Here is a 19883-nt window from a genome sequence, read left to right as displayed (position 1 = left end):
ATATATATACACATACATATATTCGTCTTGAATTACATGTTATTTTCAACCCGTACTGTGGCATTAAACGTTCAAACGAGCGAAATATTTTACTATCGGTTGTTCGTATTGGGCAATAGTGATTAAGAATTTCATTGAAGCGTGATACACTTGTTAGTCGGTTACACAAAAATCACAAAAAGAGTTGTCCAAAATTAATTTGTGTTCCATAGAAACTTCCCTCTCGAATTCCACATTGTTATTACGTTCCTTTGAGACTTCCGGTTGTTAAACGCGGCACGAAAAGGCGCAAAACAAACATCATGACGCGTGTTACTAATTAATATTTATCTTCTCGTAATATCTCCTTGTTAGACTGTACGACTTTCATAACATTTAATACTACGAATAAGCAACTTTTTGACATAACAGAATAAACAGAAATATCTGTTCAAGATATTTAAATATTAGATAAATCTATTTATACATCAAAAGCTTGTAACCATATACGCTTACATTATATTATCAATCCATCATCTGCCATGCATGGACCTGTCATTGACCCAGTTTTTGAAATAATAATTAATCAATCAATATATTAATATAAATTAATCATATCTAAATTGTAAATTCTTAATAATATTATAAATACTTTCTTTCAAAAATCTCGAATTAATGATTTATTCCGCATTCTCAGTTTGAAAATGAAGAACCAATTACGGTAAAAAAAAAAAAAAACTAAATAAGAAATCTAGAGCTTTTAACTTCGACCTAAGATTCGACGCTTTATAACAATTAAACGAGACTATAATTATAAAATTGTAACGAGACAGATATTTCGCACAACTTGATCATTCGAAAAAGCGAAATACGTAATAAGAATTATAAATTATCGTGTTTCATTACAATATTTAGAGCAGTAATTATTTCTGTAATGCGTTAATTCAATGTATCTTTTTAATGCTTTAACCTAATATCTAGTATTGTTATATAATATATATGTATGTATGTATGTATAAATATATATATAACATGGTCGCGATCGTGTTTAGAAAAGGAATTCGACAATACACGAAGCGTTTTGCACCACTATTTTACTGCTCGAGTGTCGCCATGTGGATGATAACAAGGCCGTGATATGTAAACAATAGCGCTCTATACGTCGCCCATAGACGTATAATATATACTATGTCTATGACGTCATCAAGGCCGACTACCATGTTATTGAGAATTTGTTGCCGAAATATATATCATATGTTATAATACGTGAAATATTGTATGTATAATTTAGACGCAAATTATAAAAATTTAGAAATAGATAATTGCTCAGCGTGCTATAAAGCAAGATTAATATTGAAGCACAATTTATAGTCCGATACACATTAATTTAATAACTTGATAAACGCGTAAATGATTAATCAAAGTTTGCGGCATGTTCGCAGTTTTTTGTATAAAATAAAGTACTTTTACACAAATTCTGCTGTTTCAAATATAAATTACTATAGTACATGATATTCGATCTCGTGACCAGAATTTTTGTGAAATTTTACCGGATTTTTATTTAATACGCGTCATGTTTAATAAAAGCGAACGTTGCCACAGCGATATTGCATTACTCACGCCTGCATACCGTTATTCTGCAAAGTTTCAACACTGCAGTAAGACTGAAAACAGATATTATTGAAAAGCACACTTGAATATTCCATAGATGACGCAATAAATACAATTTTTTGTGTGATTAAATTTAAATAAAAGGAGCTGAATATCAATTTTCTATTAATGTTTCAATTAGAGAGTTCACGACCCATATCAAATTTTGAGGTTTTTCATTCTTAATTCTTAAGGAATGGAAAGAAAGTAGCCAAAATATGTTGAAAACCTAGTGTGTGGAATTGAAATATCTCGAAAATAGTAACAAATACAGAATCAATTATTAATATCAGTAACTTCCTCTTTTATTCGTCACTCTTAATATTAGAAATTAAAAGTTGTGGTCATATCATGATTGAATTTATCGGAATTTTTTTCAATTTAATTGTATAGCGAAAGGAGAGTCCATACGGACAGTTTAGTATTACTTCAGTTACAGACTTGCTATACAATTTCCGGTAGGATGTCAAAGTTATACGGTTATGCGGTCGCTCACGTTGAAATTATTGATTCGTATAATTGCGGTGCGATAGTTGGTTACACCAGAATCACAACGCCCAACAACCTGGTTATACTAGGTAGAAATAACAACTTTATCAACTCATCGACGTGTTACATTCATGTTGCCATTGGCAAGCCGCTACGCGAGTCTATGATCGCGAGTCTATCGCGGGTTAGAATTGTTGTTGTTGTATCGATACAGTGAAATATTACATTAATTATTAATATATTTGATTAAATTATTCTATTAACAAATTTTGCCTCTGTATGCGGAGTGTTTTGAAACTGTTGTTCTATCGATACAGTGAAATATTATATTAATTATTAATATATTTGATTAAATTATTCTATTAACAAATTTTGCCTCTGTATGTGGGGTGTTTTGAAACTATCAATGTGTACATATCTTGATGCATAAATTTATCGAACTTAATTATCTAATCAAACTTTTATTTTATTAAATTTTTATATTCCATAATTTTAAAAAAACTTGTTTTTTAATTACATATACATACATATATAGTGATATAAATATTTTAAAATTGGCAGCTTTTTGGCTTACTTCTTTTTACATTTTAGGTAAAGATATTAAATGTGTTCCGCAGTTTCTTTATTTTTATCTAAAAGAAATTTATGATCAAAGAGTAGAAAAATTTGCAATTCGAAGAGTTAGCCACAAGAACTAATATATCTATTTGCAGACTTCTCTCTTCACTGCGATAAAATAACCTTATCTCACTTCTTCTATCGATGTTTTTGCAAGCAAACGGCATTCGCTCGGTTTTTAAACGTCTGCATAATAACATACCATTTCTATGTCGTATAGATTGAGCTGACAGTATCTCACTTTGAAAGTGGCTCACGGTAAATGGCCATTTACCTAAATATGTATACTCTCTTAACTATCAGACGTTCAACTTGACAGCCGCTTTGATTTATGCCGATCGATATGCGCGAGATTGTATCAAACTGTTAATTACGTAGATAGGCATACTTTCGACTAGTTGGATAAGTCACGTTGTAGAACGGAAAGTCTTTAGATAAAATCTATCGTGAAATTATTTTCTTGTTCGCTTGTCAAATCTACATCTTCATATCTCTCCACAGTAACACGCTACGATACTTGCAAGATATTTTTTTTTATTGAATAATAATAAATCCTACATTATAAATATAGCGAATAATTTACGCATTTCATATATTTATAACTTGATATATTCGTGCTTTCTTTCAATAAAAAATCAAATATAATTTAACTTGCTATATTTTCGAATATTTTATTGCGGTATCTTCTGCTGCAATCTTTGCCTTTTCGTCTTTTTTCCGTAGACAGTAAAGTAATTTCCGCGAGGTTCGGTCGAGCGTTTCATTCATCCAGAATATCTCCTCTTGCGCCAACGCTTTGAGCCCCGTAGCTTGAGCTGCGCGATAATGTTTGTGCGGCGCTGATTGCCTTTCGAAAGATTTCTCGACTCGGTGAATTGAAAGGTTCAGACTTTTTCATTCGCAGCCGAGGTAAGTTCCTCTCAGATGTAAATCACTCGCTGAAAATCAATCGACCAATCTCCAGAACGCTTCAAATAAATTGCTGAAGCTTTTCAACTTTCCTCTTGCTATAACAAAAAATAGGGCTATTTCTTGCACATTAAAATGCGCTTTCTCAGAATCTGTTGTCACTCATATTTTTCCAGTAAAGGCGTATTTTGGTAGGATTATTTAAAATTTTGCATAAAATAGTAAATATATCTTTTTAAGCATAAAAAAATGTAATTTTGTAATATAGGATCTCTATTTTTTTTATTTAAGTGTTTTTATTGATAATTATTATTTATATGCTTTCACCACATAGTAATCTCATCGTCGGTATCAAAAAATCTAATTTATTTAGAGTTAATAAGAATTTATTTCATCGCCATATACCGCTAATAACACGGGTAATAAATAAAATAAGACAAAAGACTCTCAATTTTTAAATATTTATATTATTGTAATCAGGAAATGAACTTCGTAAATTGTAAAATATAAAAATTTGTTAAATACAAGTTCATTTAATGAATATCAAAAATAGTCTTTCTTATCGCCCATTTTGTGTTTTCATTAATACTTTATCGATAAAATATTGCAAAAAATAAATTGCTAAGATTCGAGTTGATATAAGCAGTAAATCATGATGTGACTGTAAAGGGGCGGATCGCATATGCGAAGTTTGCGGGTATATTTATATTTCTCCAAAAGCTTGAATAAATTTTTTACAGGTATATGCGTAAAATATATTTATGAGAAAATATAATGAAAGTAAATGTCGAACTCTTCGCAATGATTAAACATTAAGCGGCTCGTAATATCGTTTCGTTATCTTTACGATGAACGCGAGTATCGATTCACGAACGAATCCAGCGCGTTTTGTATTAGTCCGGTAAAGTATCGGCGTAAATATTTTTCTCAAAACGAACGAAACGGTATTATCTCGGAATGGTAGAATTTAATGGAGTTTAAAAGCGGGGCCACTGCACACATAGATGAAAGTAATAAAGTAACGAATACCAGGATCAGGATGAATAAGAATTTCTCTCCAAGACGTAGCGCGTGCGTGCATACATATACAAATACGCGTACCCCGTTGGAGCTTTTCTGACTTTATTTGCCAAGTAATCGCTTAAATCCAATACATTTCCACGGTAATAACTTTTATTGCACGCAACTGATCGATTGCACTTTCAGTCCGGTCTTTACGTGATGTCATATAATATTGTATTGCCAATGCACTACACAATGCAAAGTGACGTACGATATCTTGTCCATATCACCAGCGACAGGTATCTCTACGACGTTTCGTCTGTCGAGTTGAATATATCTTCGATCGCGTTCCTTCAATATATAATGTGAGTTTTAGTATTAAGAGTCTTTTAACAATCCAGATTATTTGAAATTAATAATAAAGATCATTTTTATATATTTATTATATATTTGCAATGCTTGATTTACAAAATTTTTAAAATTTTTAAATAATTTTAAATAAGATAATTCAGTAACTTTAATTGTAAGTAATAGATAATCATGTATGGGATTGAATATCCGTTTACTTTATATTACGGAGATAATTTCGTAATCGTTACACAATCTTTAGCAAATTTGCATACTTATAGTCTTGTTTTATGCATCACTTTTTACAAGGGCGATATAATGGATCTAATTTTGCATCCACGGCTAACTTTGTATTATACGAAGTGGATCGTAGTAATCAACACTTTGAGGATTATAAGCATACTGAGGGCAATGACTTTGCTTTAGTAAACTTGATAATTAGTCAGTGGTTATATAGTAGTCAGCTATTCACACCGAGATAATTGATAAAAGCAAATAACAGTGTTCGTTAGGAAAATTCCGGTAGTTACAAAGTTAGCCTTGTAATAAAGGAAGCCTTGTGATAAAAGAAGTAATTTAAGAATATCCAAAGAGAAAGCAATCAATAATATTTAAAATGCAAAATTTGAAAATACCTCGTAAGAGAAACTGATAGATCTGGAATATCAAATGATGCGAATTTATGAATAAATGTTTGTACGTGGTTATATCTGTAAGAATGATTCGCGTTTGGAACGGTAAAGTGACACTTAACTCCGACTGAAAGTAATTTAACCTACGAACAGACATAATGCGCTCGGAAGAAATGCAGTTGCATACATCAATGCAGTCACGCACTTTTTCTTGAATATTATCGCGAGCGATTCCAGTCACGCGCCTCGGCGGATTTTGTTTAGGAGTTCTTGCGGAAGAAATGCCGGAGCGGATAACTTCGTAAAACACTCGTAAATGTAACGGGTCGTGAGGAGAGATATTGGCTTATCGCAACTTCGTTTTATGCTTTATATTCCACTCAACTAAATTTTACAACCGCAGATAACATTTATTCGCGGGGCGACGGTTAATATATATGGAGGGGAGACACAGTTTGATCTTATCAGGATTCAAAACGCGAGCGTGGAAGATTGACAGTAAGGCCAAGCCATACGATGTACATTGAAACTCTCCGTCGACATACGCGACAATAAATTTTCTCGAAGAAAAAATATTTTTCTTTCAAATATTAAATTTTTACAGGAAATCTCTATATTTCATTTTTGTTTTTTAAACTAAAATAATAAGTTAAACTAATCAACATTAAGAAATTACAATTTGTACACATGTTGAAATCTCATGAACTTCCGTCATAATGAATATTAAGATAGAAGACGAAACATTTCAAAAATTTATTATATCTCTCTTATTAAATAAGTAAAATTGATTAATCCATCGTGTCAATTTGTAGATTAAATATTAAACAAAATGTTTTATTTTACAAAATTACAGTGCGTAAAAAATCGAATTATCCGTGATATAAACGAAGTGTCATCGGACATCAGACTAACTACTTGGTTTTTTTGTGCGAAACTTTGGATCGCGTTGCCATTACTGACATTACTAACCGGCGAATCTGCGCTTTCTCTTTTTAGGAGAGTCGCTTTAAAAACCTTCGGAATTATTAAAACATCTGCGATGCACCCCGTCGACTGCCTAAATTTATTAATGCATACGACAACGCCGACAACGACTACTGCCGCGCGCGCGAATCGTATTTCACGTCCGAGCAAGTGGAGAACGGTAACTAACCCGTTACGTTAACTAACGAGGTGGAAAATTATCAAATGGCTCGTGCGATGATAGCCAAGTCCGTGCGAATTGCCCGCGAACTGGCGGACGATATTCTTGCGCTGATAAACGAGCGGAATCTTCTTTATCTTGTTACATGTTCGGTCAAAATATCGCGCGTATGATCAAATTGCTGATAATGCTTGAACAAGGAGCATCCCGCGTTATTTGCGGTATTTATCATATATTCGCTGTTATCCTCCGAGAAATGCATTATATAATCGTGCGAGAAATGATAGTAGGATTTAGTGTATAATATTCGCGATGATGTGTATTCAATGATACATTTAATTTAATCAAAATTATTTTTTTTTTTAATCGCAATACTTATAGCGAATTTGACTTTACAGAATTAATTAATGATATTCTTTTAATTTTTTCTAACAGCATGTCAGATAAGAATACGTGACAAAAGTAGACAAATCGATAAAAAGTACGACAGCGCAAAGGACTAGGTATTTTTAACAAAAATGTTCCATAATACCGTGCAATCGGCTTGACTATGATGAAAGTTGAAACATTTAACTGACTCCAATAAAACAAAAAAAAAATAAGTAAAATAAACCGAGGAAAAAAAATAAAAAAGTACCGTTGGTTTACCTTTCACCTGCGATCTTTAAAGCTGTCAACCCGAGAAATATCGATGCAATTATAGGTAACTTTAGGGAACATCGTCTGCCGTTTACGCGCCATCAAAAGCTGTAAAAGTTGTCGCGGTATCGTTCAGACTAATTACGTCACAGATGTTCCGTGGAAACAAAGGTAAAAGTTTAAGCGCTATTAATTGTTGCCAGCCTGAAAACATTTCCAAGCTGATTATCCGATTAAGAGAAATGATATTATATTTATTGTTTGTAACGACACTTTTCAATCTCATCATTATATCTTTTGTAATTCTTACTGGAAAATCCTTGTTATTAATATCTTCTTGAAGATATTTCTTGAGCTTATTAGCAACTTAACAGATGTTTTTAAGTATCCGGAATAGTAAAGTCTAATTGTTTAAAAGCAGCTTTTATCTTAACAAGAAAAAATGGGAGAAAGTAAAAGAGAGAGAGAGAGAGAGAGAGAGAGAGAAAGAGATCTGTAAATGAGATCTGTAAATTCACTTCAAAGATTTACATAATTTACATTTAACGTCAAAAATGAAAGATATTAGTAATTTGCAGAAATTTCGGCTATTAAAATGAAGAAAATTACATTATGTGAGTTTTATTATAAAACAAGAATAAGACGAATAAAAAATGATAAAAAAGTATTAATAAATTCTTTCAAAATTTCTTGCATTTTTAAATTATAAAAGAAAAAATTAATTATCTGCTAGTTATTTTCGATAATAGTTACATACAAAGTATAGTGAAAGAATTTTATCGAGCGATTTCTTATATTCTTATTCATTGTGTATGATCGAAATTTCGACGTAAGAATAACAGTGGATTTTTCATCGGCTGCTGTTTCCTCTTCTGTCGTTCTTCCCTCAACAAAGTCGGTTATCTTTCAAAAGAAATGGTCATTGAGCGAAAGAGGAATTCCGCGGCCGACGAAAATTCAACGTCGGTATTCACGTGGAATGCTTGTTCGCTTTCGAAAGCGGAACGAGATGCAATCAAAAGAGTCCTTCCACTCTAATCGATTTTACATATAAGAACAAAGTCGGTTATCTTTCAAAAAAAATGGTCATTGAGCGAAAGAGGGATTCCGCGGCCGACGAAAATTCAACGTCGGTATTCACGTGGAATGCTTGTTCGCTTTAGAAAGCGGAACGAGATGCAATCAAAAGAGTCCTTCCACTCTAATCAATTTTACATATAAGAGATTTCTATTCTTGAACTGATGCTGTCACTAACATTAATATTTCGTATCCGTTTTAAAGAAAGTTTTAAAGAATTTTAAGCGAAATGTGAAATATACGCAAGAGAGAAGAGCTTAACTCTAAAACTAGAAACGTCAAACTGTTGTACATTGAGCGATTGCTGTGGTGGCGCAAATTTCCTCATTCCTCGTTGGGATTACAGCTGAGAGTTAAGCGGTTGGCGAAGGAATTTTGCTCTTGCAGTGTAATGCGAGAACTCGAATGATTGATTGACTAGCTTTCTAAGCCATTTGCGTCGATACTTTGTATTGATACCGAAGGCCTTCGTCAAAATTGATGTAATAAATTAACTATTTACCGCATACTATGTATGATAGATGGGATGTGTCATCAAATTACTTCGAGAAAAATAAATCAATTTCATCAAATAAAGAATATTGTTTTTATTGTCATAAAATATTAAGGTATCACTTTTATTTTACCGTAATAACAGTAATTCCAATTTCATCTTATAATATTCATTCTTTCTTTCAAAATTAATATGAATATATCTCTTTTCAAACACACTTACACACGAAATGTTTTTATTTTTCAAAAAACAATTTATATCTTTTTGTTCTTAAGAAAAATTTTTCATATTTTTACAATTTAAAATTTTCAATTATTTCGCGAAAAATTTTGTATAACAATATTCTCCATAACAAAATAAATCTAATTGAACGTAACATTCAAGAGTTTTATAATTCAGATATTTGGATATATTTTTTTAATTTGTTCGTTTTTTTTTTACGAAGATTTTTATACAGACGAGAAAAGCTCGCTCCATTTTTCCTCTCGAAAAGGTAACGACGGGGATCAGTCGGTCTTTCGTCAAGTACGTACATACGCATGAAATTCGCGAAATACGTTCTAGGGTCACAATGGCATATAGCGGTTCATGCCCACGGGATCGAGATGAAACGATACGAGTCTCGCGGGAACCGTCTCGAAACGAGCTACGTCCTATTGAATAACTCAGCGTTACCATACGTCGATCCCGTCCGTTCCCCCATGGTTCTCACCCTCTACTGTTTCGAGAGTATTGGGGAAAACGCCAGATCGATATGGAAAACCTTTACCATAGCCCGACAACAAGGATGGTACATGAACGACAAGGATAAAGTATTAGTTTCCGCCCAGCTTCTACTGGATTCTATTTCTACATATATATTGCGCATATGTCTGGGATATGTATCGTTGCAGTATCTTAAACGGCTGTGAAAAAAATGCTGCTATTGTTTATGAGATATAATTAAAATAATATTTTATATAAGTGTAACTATCGTAAGCCAAATCTTGCAATTTTTCGAATTAGACAGGATTATTAGTTATATTATAACTCTGCTTCTCTCTCTTTGTCGACTTTTACGTTATTTTTTATTTATTAATTTCTTTAATTAATTTTCTCTACTATAGCTTTTCTTCGCATGGCTTGTATCGTTGTTGCTATTAAAACTATTTAGAAATTCCGACTGTTACACGTAGTAATAATACTAATAATGATGCACTTTTTTAAGGAACACAAATAATATCTACAATATTTTGTTAACAAAAATATAATTATTAAGTTTCCGTTTTTTATGACACATAAAAAAGAAAATTTCATGAACAACAAATTAGCAATAAAAATTCTGCCCCAATTGTATTAATCGCCTTTTAGATTAATTCAAATTTGATCGAAGTCGCCCTTAATATTAAAATATCTCCTATCACAATCAATATCTTTAAATTGTTTCGGAGTTAAACGCAGCAGTATTCCGAAAAGATTGCAATAGAGGAGAAGTGTATCATTGAGTGCTCTCTTACGCGGTCAAGTGCGCGAAAGTGCGCGATTATTCGGTCGTGTTCAATGTGCAACGAATACCTCAAATGCAAATACCCGAATAACCCATTCCATGCCCTTGCGCATCTCCTATTGTTCCATTACCGCCTGTCCATCCCATCCTCGTAACTGGACTTCCACTGGTCACGGCAATATCTAAATTCCTGTCGACTAACGGAGAGAACCACCGCTCTGTATCTGTAGAGAACTAATTTAAAGAGATGTGCGCGTCCTGTCTACTCATTAGACGCTTTTCATCTGCCAACGAAGTCAACTGTGTCGAGATTAATCGTAAATATACGAGGTCTTTTAGCTCTTGTAAAACGGCTATTTACACTTTACATTACTTCATATGATGCACAGTCATCAAGACATACGCAAACAGCTCTATCTCATGCTAGATAATAAACATACATAAAATATCAATTTTAAAGGGGAGGAAGAGAGAAAGACTCCTGTTTTATTACTACATAATTTTTGATTTTATAGTTGTATTCATATAATTACAATATTATTTGTTAGGTAAAAAAATTAAGATTTATTTTTAAAAAGTTCCGTATTATAGTCATCACTTTTTACTCTTGCACTTAATTATTTTGCAATATTGTTCTGTTTTTCATTCGCATAATTGTGAAATGATCTCAAAGCCGAATTTCAAATATCTAAAAAATCTTGAAGTTTGATAGGCTCACGTTTAACCGCCACGTTATGGACACGCTTGTGCTCTTTGATCTCACACGTGACATCAAATTGCTCTTTCACACAACCGAATATTGAACGAGCGCGGTTTGCTCACTGCTTACGAGCTCATCCAATAAATATCAAGAGCATCCTATTACTTTTAGCAGTGAACATATGGATTTATATTTTATATCTGACTGCATCATTTGTGAAGTTATAATATTGAAATTCATGTAACACTAGAAACTTCAAAAAGAATGCAGTACGTCAGTCTTTTTACATGAGAGCATAAAAATTTATGTGATTGATTTTAATTCCGAGTTTTAATAAAGCTCTGTAAGTTGTCTTCCAAGACAGAAATTCTACAAGTATATAATTCTTACATATAAAGTTTTACATATAAATATGTCTTAATATATATTAAATTATTTATCAAATTGGCGCAAACATAATCACTTTGCAATATTAAAAAGAACATTAAAGTTCTATTATTTAATATTTAATTTAACGAAGATACTATTCCACACACGTATTATGAAATCTTATATGATTTGTTATATAAATATTTATTATTAAAAAAATATTGAAATAATTATTTAAATAACGATAAATTATATATAATTATAAAAATCAATTATAATTTTGAATGATTATAAACAATGTGTTATATAGAGCGACACACAATGGTTGAGTGAGTTGATTGAATTAAATAGAACTGTAAAATAATTCATTTGCAAACACCTACAAATAGATATATATATAACGATAACAGGACAAAACATGCAATTATACATCTACAAATTATAAATTAATATAATCATTACTCGATATGTGTTTCATATGTAATATTGCATTAAAAGGATTTCCGTGCTCTTTTATACGTTAAAGGATTATTTCAATCCAATCGACAGGTTCTACAAATGTAAATCGAGACGAGCGATGATGTTAAAAATGCACAAAGCAAAATCCAAATCGGGTTATATAATAATGTTTGAAATTTGTTCATGCTTATTTGATGAGTTTGCATTATGAAAAATACTTCCTACTCCGTAATTCGATTTAAAATTCTCATTGACGACCGACTGGATGTAATCCGCTTTTAACGCGAATAAATCGTTTTACATTCGCGGTCAATGATACACAAGTGCCCAAAATAAAATTACCAATTTTTGATATTATTTCAATCGACCCATTCTGTAAATCTGATTTTATACGATATAAAGGAGAAATAGTCAGAAATTATTCCTGTGAGAATACGCGTACAGATGTTTCATCTACTAATACAAACACATGATTATATACATTTTTTAACTTATATATATTATATTTTCATATATTATAAATATTAAACATTTGATTATCAAATTTGAATATGTCAATATAAAATCGTATCTGTGATATATAAATATATAATAGAATATAATATTAAAAAGAGTGTGTATGTGTGTGTGTGTGAATTAAAAAATAACATGTTCTTTTTCTGATATATCTCTGTTACATATCTCTGAAAATTGGGTGGGTTTACTGATGTCATAGTGGACAGCAGATTGTACCGGATAATATCGACCAACAAGTATGTATACGACTGGTAAAGACATTTGTTTTTTTGTCAGATATATCACATTAATACACCGGAAGACATAAATGAGTTCCTTATTTTTACTTTCCTTAAGTGCTAATGTGTCTTACATGCTCGTTTTGTTTCTCGCATGTTCAACGTGAATGTCGTTTTTTTATTTCGACGATTTTTTATAACCGCGTTGCTTTTTCACGAACTACAATATTATTTTATTTTTCTAAAGAAAGGATTAATCTGTTGCGTTATGTACATTATGTTTTAAAAGATTACGCTTAAAAACCGGCTTGTTAGGATCTCGTTAACATGAATATTTTAGAGAGAATTTTATATGAAATTCGTCATACCATATATTTTGTCAATAAAACCATTTATGTTTAAAAACACACAATTAATGGCAGAAATAATTTTTAAATCCGCTGAAGTAATTTTAAACAACTTTTTCACATTAAAATTTCATATCTCGAAATTTTTCATTTTTAATCTTGCCATATATTGCGAATGTGTTGATTGAACAGATCGTATGCAGGCAATTTTCGAGATGTAAAATGTAGTAAAATTTGATAGCTACTATTATTTTTTTTATTTTTTTATCAATACGAGCGAATAAAAACTCTGGTTAAAACACGGAAATTTATTTGCATGATAGAGGAAAAAGACGCAAATAGGATCAGATGAGATTTTACTATATTGTTACAATATTATATTTAAATAAAATTTATTATATTTATAGAGAAATTATTTCGTAAATTAAATAGTAAAATATTATTGAGATTAGATAGGTCATTTCATTATTAATTTTATCATTGGTTAATTTAATGCAAATGGAAGGCAATTATTAATTTGTCAGTAAAAATTTAATAAAAATAAATTTTGCAATAAACAAGATCTTTCGTTATGCAATCTTATTTATATTATAGTGGACATTCTTTTAATAGTATCTCAATCCGGCTTGATTTCATGGAGATCGATTTGCCTTCAAATTTCCGCTTACGTGTCATAAATAATTCCGCAATTTATCGTGCGGTCCTTTGCACGAAACTATCTGTGTTTGCATGTATTAAGGATGAAATACGATGCTGTTAACCGTAACGGACAAGTTTTATGGACCAGACGGTATGAAAGGAAGGCAAGTAGATAAACGGAACGACATTTATTACCGGTAGCGACATTTAAGAAATCTTATCAATGATTAATGTTCAATCGATGGTTGTAGTTGTTTCTTTTTGGATAGCTATTATAACGTACAACGTACACGTATTTGTTAACTCAGGAAGTAAAGATGTTCGCGTATAAAAAGAAGAGGGGTGAGTTTTCTTTTTACCATAAGTTAAATATGATCCGCGAAAGAAAGGAAAACGCTGTATGAGTTAAATTGTTGGAAAACTATTACAATTGATAAAGCATTATTACAACTAATTAATTATTATAAAATATCTTTCTCTGCTATAAATATTTAAATAATTATAAAATCAATAAATATTTTTTAAATATTACAATATCTAATTATATTTATTCTTCACAAATTTTGCATATTTACTTCTTTTCTCTTTAATGTATGCGTAAAATGTGTCTAACTTTTTAAATCACGATTCAATGAAATCCTGCATTTATTCTTCCACTTTCCTTCAAATACAAGGAATAGATCTAGTTTGAGTCGAAAAATAGGAAGAAAAAAATTTAAGGGATTACGTAAAATATCATTAAATAAAGCAAAAATTCTTTTTTCATAACTAAGAAATAGGAAGTGAAATACGGAACATTTTTGTTTCTTATGGTTTCGCCAAGAAGTATATACCATCGCTGTCGCGTGCACGTGCACGCGTGCATGCTTCCTGGCGTCTCGGAACGATGGCGGGAATTTGGTCCTTTGCCAACCGCCTATGTATCCTTGGACGATTGCTTCCTTCTTATTTCACGTCGAGGAGGATGGAATAAAAAGGAGTTATCGGTGGTAAATCTTTTCACAAAAAGGGGAAGAGAGAAAGAGAGAGAGAGACAGAGAGAGAAATAAGTTATATCACACCGTTACGTGACGGTTGCAATTGCTTGGAAGCACTACGGTTCTTTCTGTCCGCGGGTGATCAATTTTCACGAAATAAATTAGCAAACAGAAAAGAATTTTTAATTAAAGAAAGATTTATTTATAAACAAATATTTCTTTTGTAAAAATATTGAAAGTTCTCGCGTTAATAATATAAATTTTATATAAATTATATGAATTGTGTGTTTAAATGTTAAGCAATAAAAGGAAGAGAAAGCTTATATATAATTAATACAAATTTAAAGTAAATAACTTGATCATAATTCAAATAATCTTACGCAATATACATATAATGACTGAGAAGAGGGTCGCTGTTGATCTCTGGATTTTCTTCGGTAATGTTCCGACCGCAATTCTGTCTTGTATTAGTTAGAAGGATCATCATGATGTAAGTAGGATCATTGGGGAAAGATGTTGTGGGATGCTGGATATTCGCGCTTCCAAGATAACACAGACTATGACGCCGCGCCACATAAACCCGTTTGTTTTATGCCCTCATCTAGTAAGAACAGCGCTGTTCGTCTAGATGCAACAGCAGTTCGCTCTTTGCGTGCTTTGCTTCACAGAGGGAAGGTAGCGTAGCGAGGAATTTTATTAGCCGTGAGAGCAGCGACTGCGATATCCCGTAAATGTAAACAAACACTTTTCCCATGTCTACTCTACAACAAATACAACGTACACAAACTTCACTTTTTTTAATGTTACTTTATAACATCTGAAAAAAAGCATTAAAATAGTGAAATTTTAATTTGTTATATCTCCTAAATCAATACCGTTTGCCACTTGATTTTTGCGGGGAATTACTCAGAACACTCCTTCCTAACAGCTTTCAACATATCTAAGTGGTGATTAAATCGGTAAAGTGTGACCTTTTATGTATTGTTGCATATTCAAAGTCTTTTAAAATATCCAATTAATAATTAATTTGTTAATTAAAGTAGTAAAGATTTGCTCTATAAAATATAATTTAATCTTAAAGCGTAAATATTATCTTATATCAAACTAACGTTTTTATAGTAACTACAAAAAAATTTTATAAATCATGACTTTTTTTATTTACTAGAACACACAAGCGCGCGTCACGCGCGCACGATTTGCCATACCACATTTGATTTTCTTATATATTGTATGCAAATACATTAATATATCATTTTATACTTTATAATAGCCAATATATTTTATAATAGTCAATATATTTTAAATTTATATCGATATAAAATAATAATAATATATTCATATTTTTAGTTTTTAATCTATACGTTTAATATATCACCACTGCAATTTTTGAAAAACAGATACGTTCCGTGTAAACAGAGAATTATTAACAAATAGGAACAAATGGAAATTGTTTAATGATTTTCTCAGATTCTATTTCGGTTTATATTGATACTGATCTATATATATCGGCATAAAATTTCTCCTTCTCTATGTATACAAATATATACTCACCCGGTAGCAACAAATCCCCATTTCACAGTTCAATAACAAGGATACAAGCTCAAAGTGCGAATATTAATTGGAAACAATTAGCATGCTGTTTCGTCTGCAATATAGGAAGCTCATCTATCAATTGTACCAGATGAATCCACTGATTGAGATAAGCAGCCAGTTGCTGATTGCGACGAGAATGCGCTCGTTATCGGCAATTTTTAGTCGCAATGCGGATTAATTACTTTCGCAACTTAGTTCGCAATGATAATTTTGCTCCACGGTGCGTGTGACATATAAATATGTTTAAAACTAAATTCCAAAAGAAAAATTAAATTATTTGGTTTTGCTCGTTGGTTGTTTATTTTTAATATTCTTATCTCTATATATCTATATATATTCTCGTACTACATTTGTCGCGACTACATTTGTCAAAACCCGTCATCTCTAATTTCTATACTTTGGGATTGGATACTGGCTTCTTGGATGTTCGCTGACGGCCCAACGTTAAACTGTAAATTAGAAGAAAAAAAGGTACGTCATTAACTCTTCATGCGCATTACTTATGATTATAAATACTTTAAATTAAAAATGTTATATCACATAAATACACTACATTTCTGTCAATGAGATTACAGCCTTACTAAAAGTAAAAAAAAGTAAAGAAGATAAAAATAGAAAAGGAGCATAAAAATATGAAAATGTAAATAAATTTTTACGATTTGATATTTCTCTCCTTACATAAATTTTAATAATTTTTGGGGGATTGAATATAATGAAGACAATGACGATGTGTATTCCCATTATTATTTTTCATTACTTTATTAAGTTGTCAATGTTAACAAGAACAATGTACATCGTGATTGTTGGTAACAATTATGGATAATTACTGCAAGCGATAGTAGTTATGATTTATATATAATTCATACTATGTATCACATTACTGAGGTAAATTGCTTACAAAAAAATATTCTTAATTTTACTTAAATAATGAAATCATTACGTTAATGTCGCGGCTTTTGATTAATAAATGTTTAATTAATAAATCTTATTGATGTTCCGGAATAGTGCATGACGCATTAACATATGCATAACACGATAGCGTGGTAACTTGTTGATTAGATCGCGTTGCATTGCTCATCAACCTAGAAACTCGATGATTTGCAAATTTATATGTAATAAATGAAATGTTATTCTGTTTTTCCGTGTTCGAATATTTAGGAATGTTGTATTTCTTCTTATTTTATTATTTTTTTAACAGACGTAAGCTTTCAATTTATTAAAATTTTTTAAATTAATCTTTTAATATATAAATTACTTATAATATTCGCGATTAATTTAGTGTCTAATAATAAAATTACTTATGATCGTGATGGATAGACCACGATCCAAAATAGTCACTTCTTAATCTTAATCGTACAATAGATGTCTGCACAGGTATTTAAGACTTACGAGATCGCATAAAATCGCTCACTGGCTTCAAGAGACATTACTCCGCATTAGTCCAATAGCGATCGAAAAACGGTCCACCATCGCAAACCACTGCTACAATACTGGCATCGCAACGAAGCGATTGCTTCAAAGGAAACTATCGGCACCATTAACGCTTTACGTTCCAGACGTCTCTTACAAAGTGTTACGACAAAGGAGCATTCCTACACTTGCAAAAGCGTAATATAACTTCTAAACTTGATGATAAATTGAGACTGAATTTGTACATACAATTATAAAAAACACAAAAGCATTTTTAATTAAATAAAAGGTTGGGGAAAAATTTTCTATATATTTCTTTTAACTTTGCATTTAGATTTTTTGAATTGTAAAATTAGTTATATTTAGCATATATATAAATCGCATAATTGATTGTAGAAGAGACCTTTATCGCAGCCGTATGTTCTATAAAACTTTTATGTTTTGGCAGTTTTACGAAATTACCAGACGCTTTTTCAAGGCATATCACGACATATTCTCACAAAACACATTTCTAAAAAATATTTTCAGATCATTCTCGAATTTTTTTATTCGCACAAAGCATTTTAAAAAATTTATAAAATATATACATATATTTTCAATAATATTCTCAAACGGAAAATACTATTTTCAGAAGATTCTTAATATATTTCTAAAAAATCCTCAGAATATTGTCAGGCATGTTACAGCTTTCTTTCGAAAATACTTTTCATTATCATTGATAGACTTATTCGCTGTCAGAGACACAAATGTTTCCGCTCTGCAATCGCTCTGTGTCCGCATGAACCTTGCCGTTACCAGAATAAGACACCTTGCTGTACTTGTAGGCGGATTTGCGTTTGCGGATGCACCAGGCGAGCACGAGATAAATGATGATGACAATCATGAGGCCCAAGTTGATCACGAACACTAGGGTCATCCTGTAGAACCATTCCGTGGACTGCATCTTCCAGACAAGGCCGCTCAGCACACACAGTGTCCTTCCGTTGCTCCATGTAAATACGGAATCCACATGGCAAGTGATGCAGTCAGCGTCGCTAGGTCCTTTGCACGACAGGCACGAATAATGGCATGTGATGCAGAATACACCGGATTCGTCGTCATCCCGGACCGCGTAAGTCCCGGACGGGCACTGTCGCAAGCAGCTGCCGTTACTGTGGTACCAATCCGGTTTGCACACTGAAAAATTAGATATACTATTGACGCTCTTCGTCTTTGTCCAGTCGAGCTTGTATTGTGTTGTTGTGTTGTTGCTGTTGTTGTTATTGCGGTGTGATGCATTATACCGTGTCGCGCTCGCGAGTCGATTGCATGTCGTCGTGATAAATATGGATGGCATTGCGTAAAAAGAAACCATATTGATGTGATTCAGATAACTGGAAAACCATCTTTCTCATCAAAAATAATTATCGCTTTTTTTATTAATTTGATTGAAGTTGTGATAGTAATTTTCTTCGATAGTTAAGCAAATATTTTTACTTTTATAAATTTAATTAGCGTCATTAAATCGTTCAGATGTGTACATATACATAATCACACAACGCATAATTATGTGTATTTCAGTGTGAGTTCATATAACGTAAAAATATATAAATATGTATATAATAAAATATCTTAAAATAAGATAAGCGATACCAGAATTTAAGATTATTCAAGTATATGCGGATTAGGCTTAGGCGAATGTCGATTATTTTACGGAATTTACTAATGTTCAAAGTTATTATTGCAAGGATTTGTTCAACTCATATCACATATCAAACACTATTAAAGTCAATATTACAATTTTCAAAACTTGCAAAGCATGCGAAAGCATATATGAGCCATGCTATACTCCAAATCATATGTAAACATAGCATAAAATAATGTTTATCTGAACGCGCAATATATCAAACAAATAAAACATACATAAACGCTATTATATTACATTTGTATGTGCAGCTTTTATTCTATGTGACAATATGACAAGTCTATAAAATTTATCAGTTTCATCTACATACATATACTATAATAATTATAGGTATGTATGTATATTATATATATAATAAATTTCAATAAATTATATATTAATATAAATAAATTTTATACCATCATTTGTCAATGCTTATTCATGTATTATATATAGAGTCTTGTTTGTAATGAAATAACACTCATTACTCTGTATAAAATAAAACACAAAAAACGATGATAGAAT

At 31.4% G+C, this 19883-nt stretch overlaps 1 protein-coding gene across 2 annotated transcripts in view; it reads right to left on the bottom strand.

The window, feature by feature from the left end:
- Positions 1–17019: 17019 nt before the first annotated feature.
- LOC115236688 (furin-like protease 1) overlaps positions 17020–19883 on the bottom strand; it is a 216999-nt gene continuing 214135 nt past the window's right edge. For both annotated transcript variants that reach the window (XM_029809291.1, XM_029809292.1), the window contains one exon: positions 17020–18871. In XM_029809291.1, coding sequence (XP_029665151.1) covers positions 18420–18871 — 452 coding nt within the window. In that variant the 3' untranslated portion in view covers positions 17020–18419. The remainder of the gene's footprint in view (positions 18872–19883) is intronic.

The sequence above is a fragment of the Formica exsecta genome, unplaced genomic scaffold (assembly GCF_003651465.1).
Source record: "Formica exsecta isolate Colony F162 unplaced genomic scaffold, ASM365146v1 scaffold26, whole genome shotgun sequence".
In the NCBI taxonomy this organism is placed as follows: domain Eukaryota; kingdom Metazoa; phylum Arthropoda; class Insecta; order Hymenoptera; family Formicidae; genus Formica; species Formica exsecta.
This window is presented reverse-complemented; position numbering and strand designations above follow the sequence as displayed.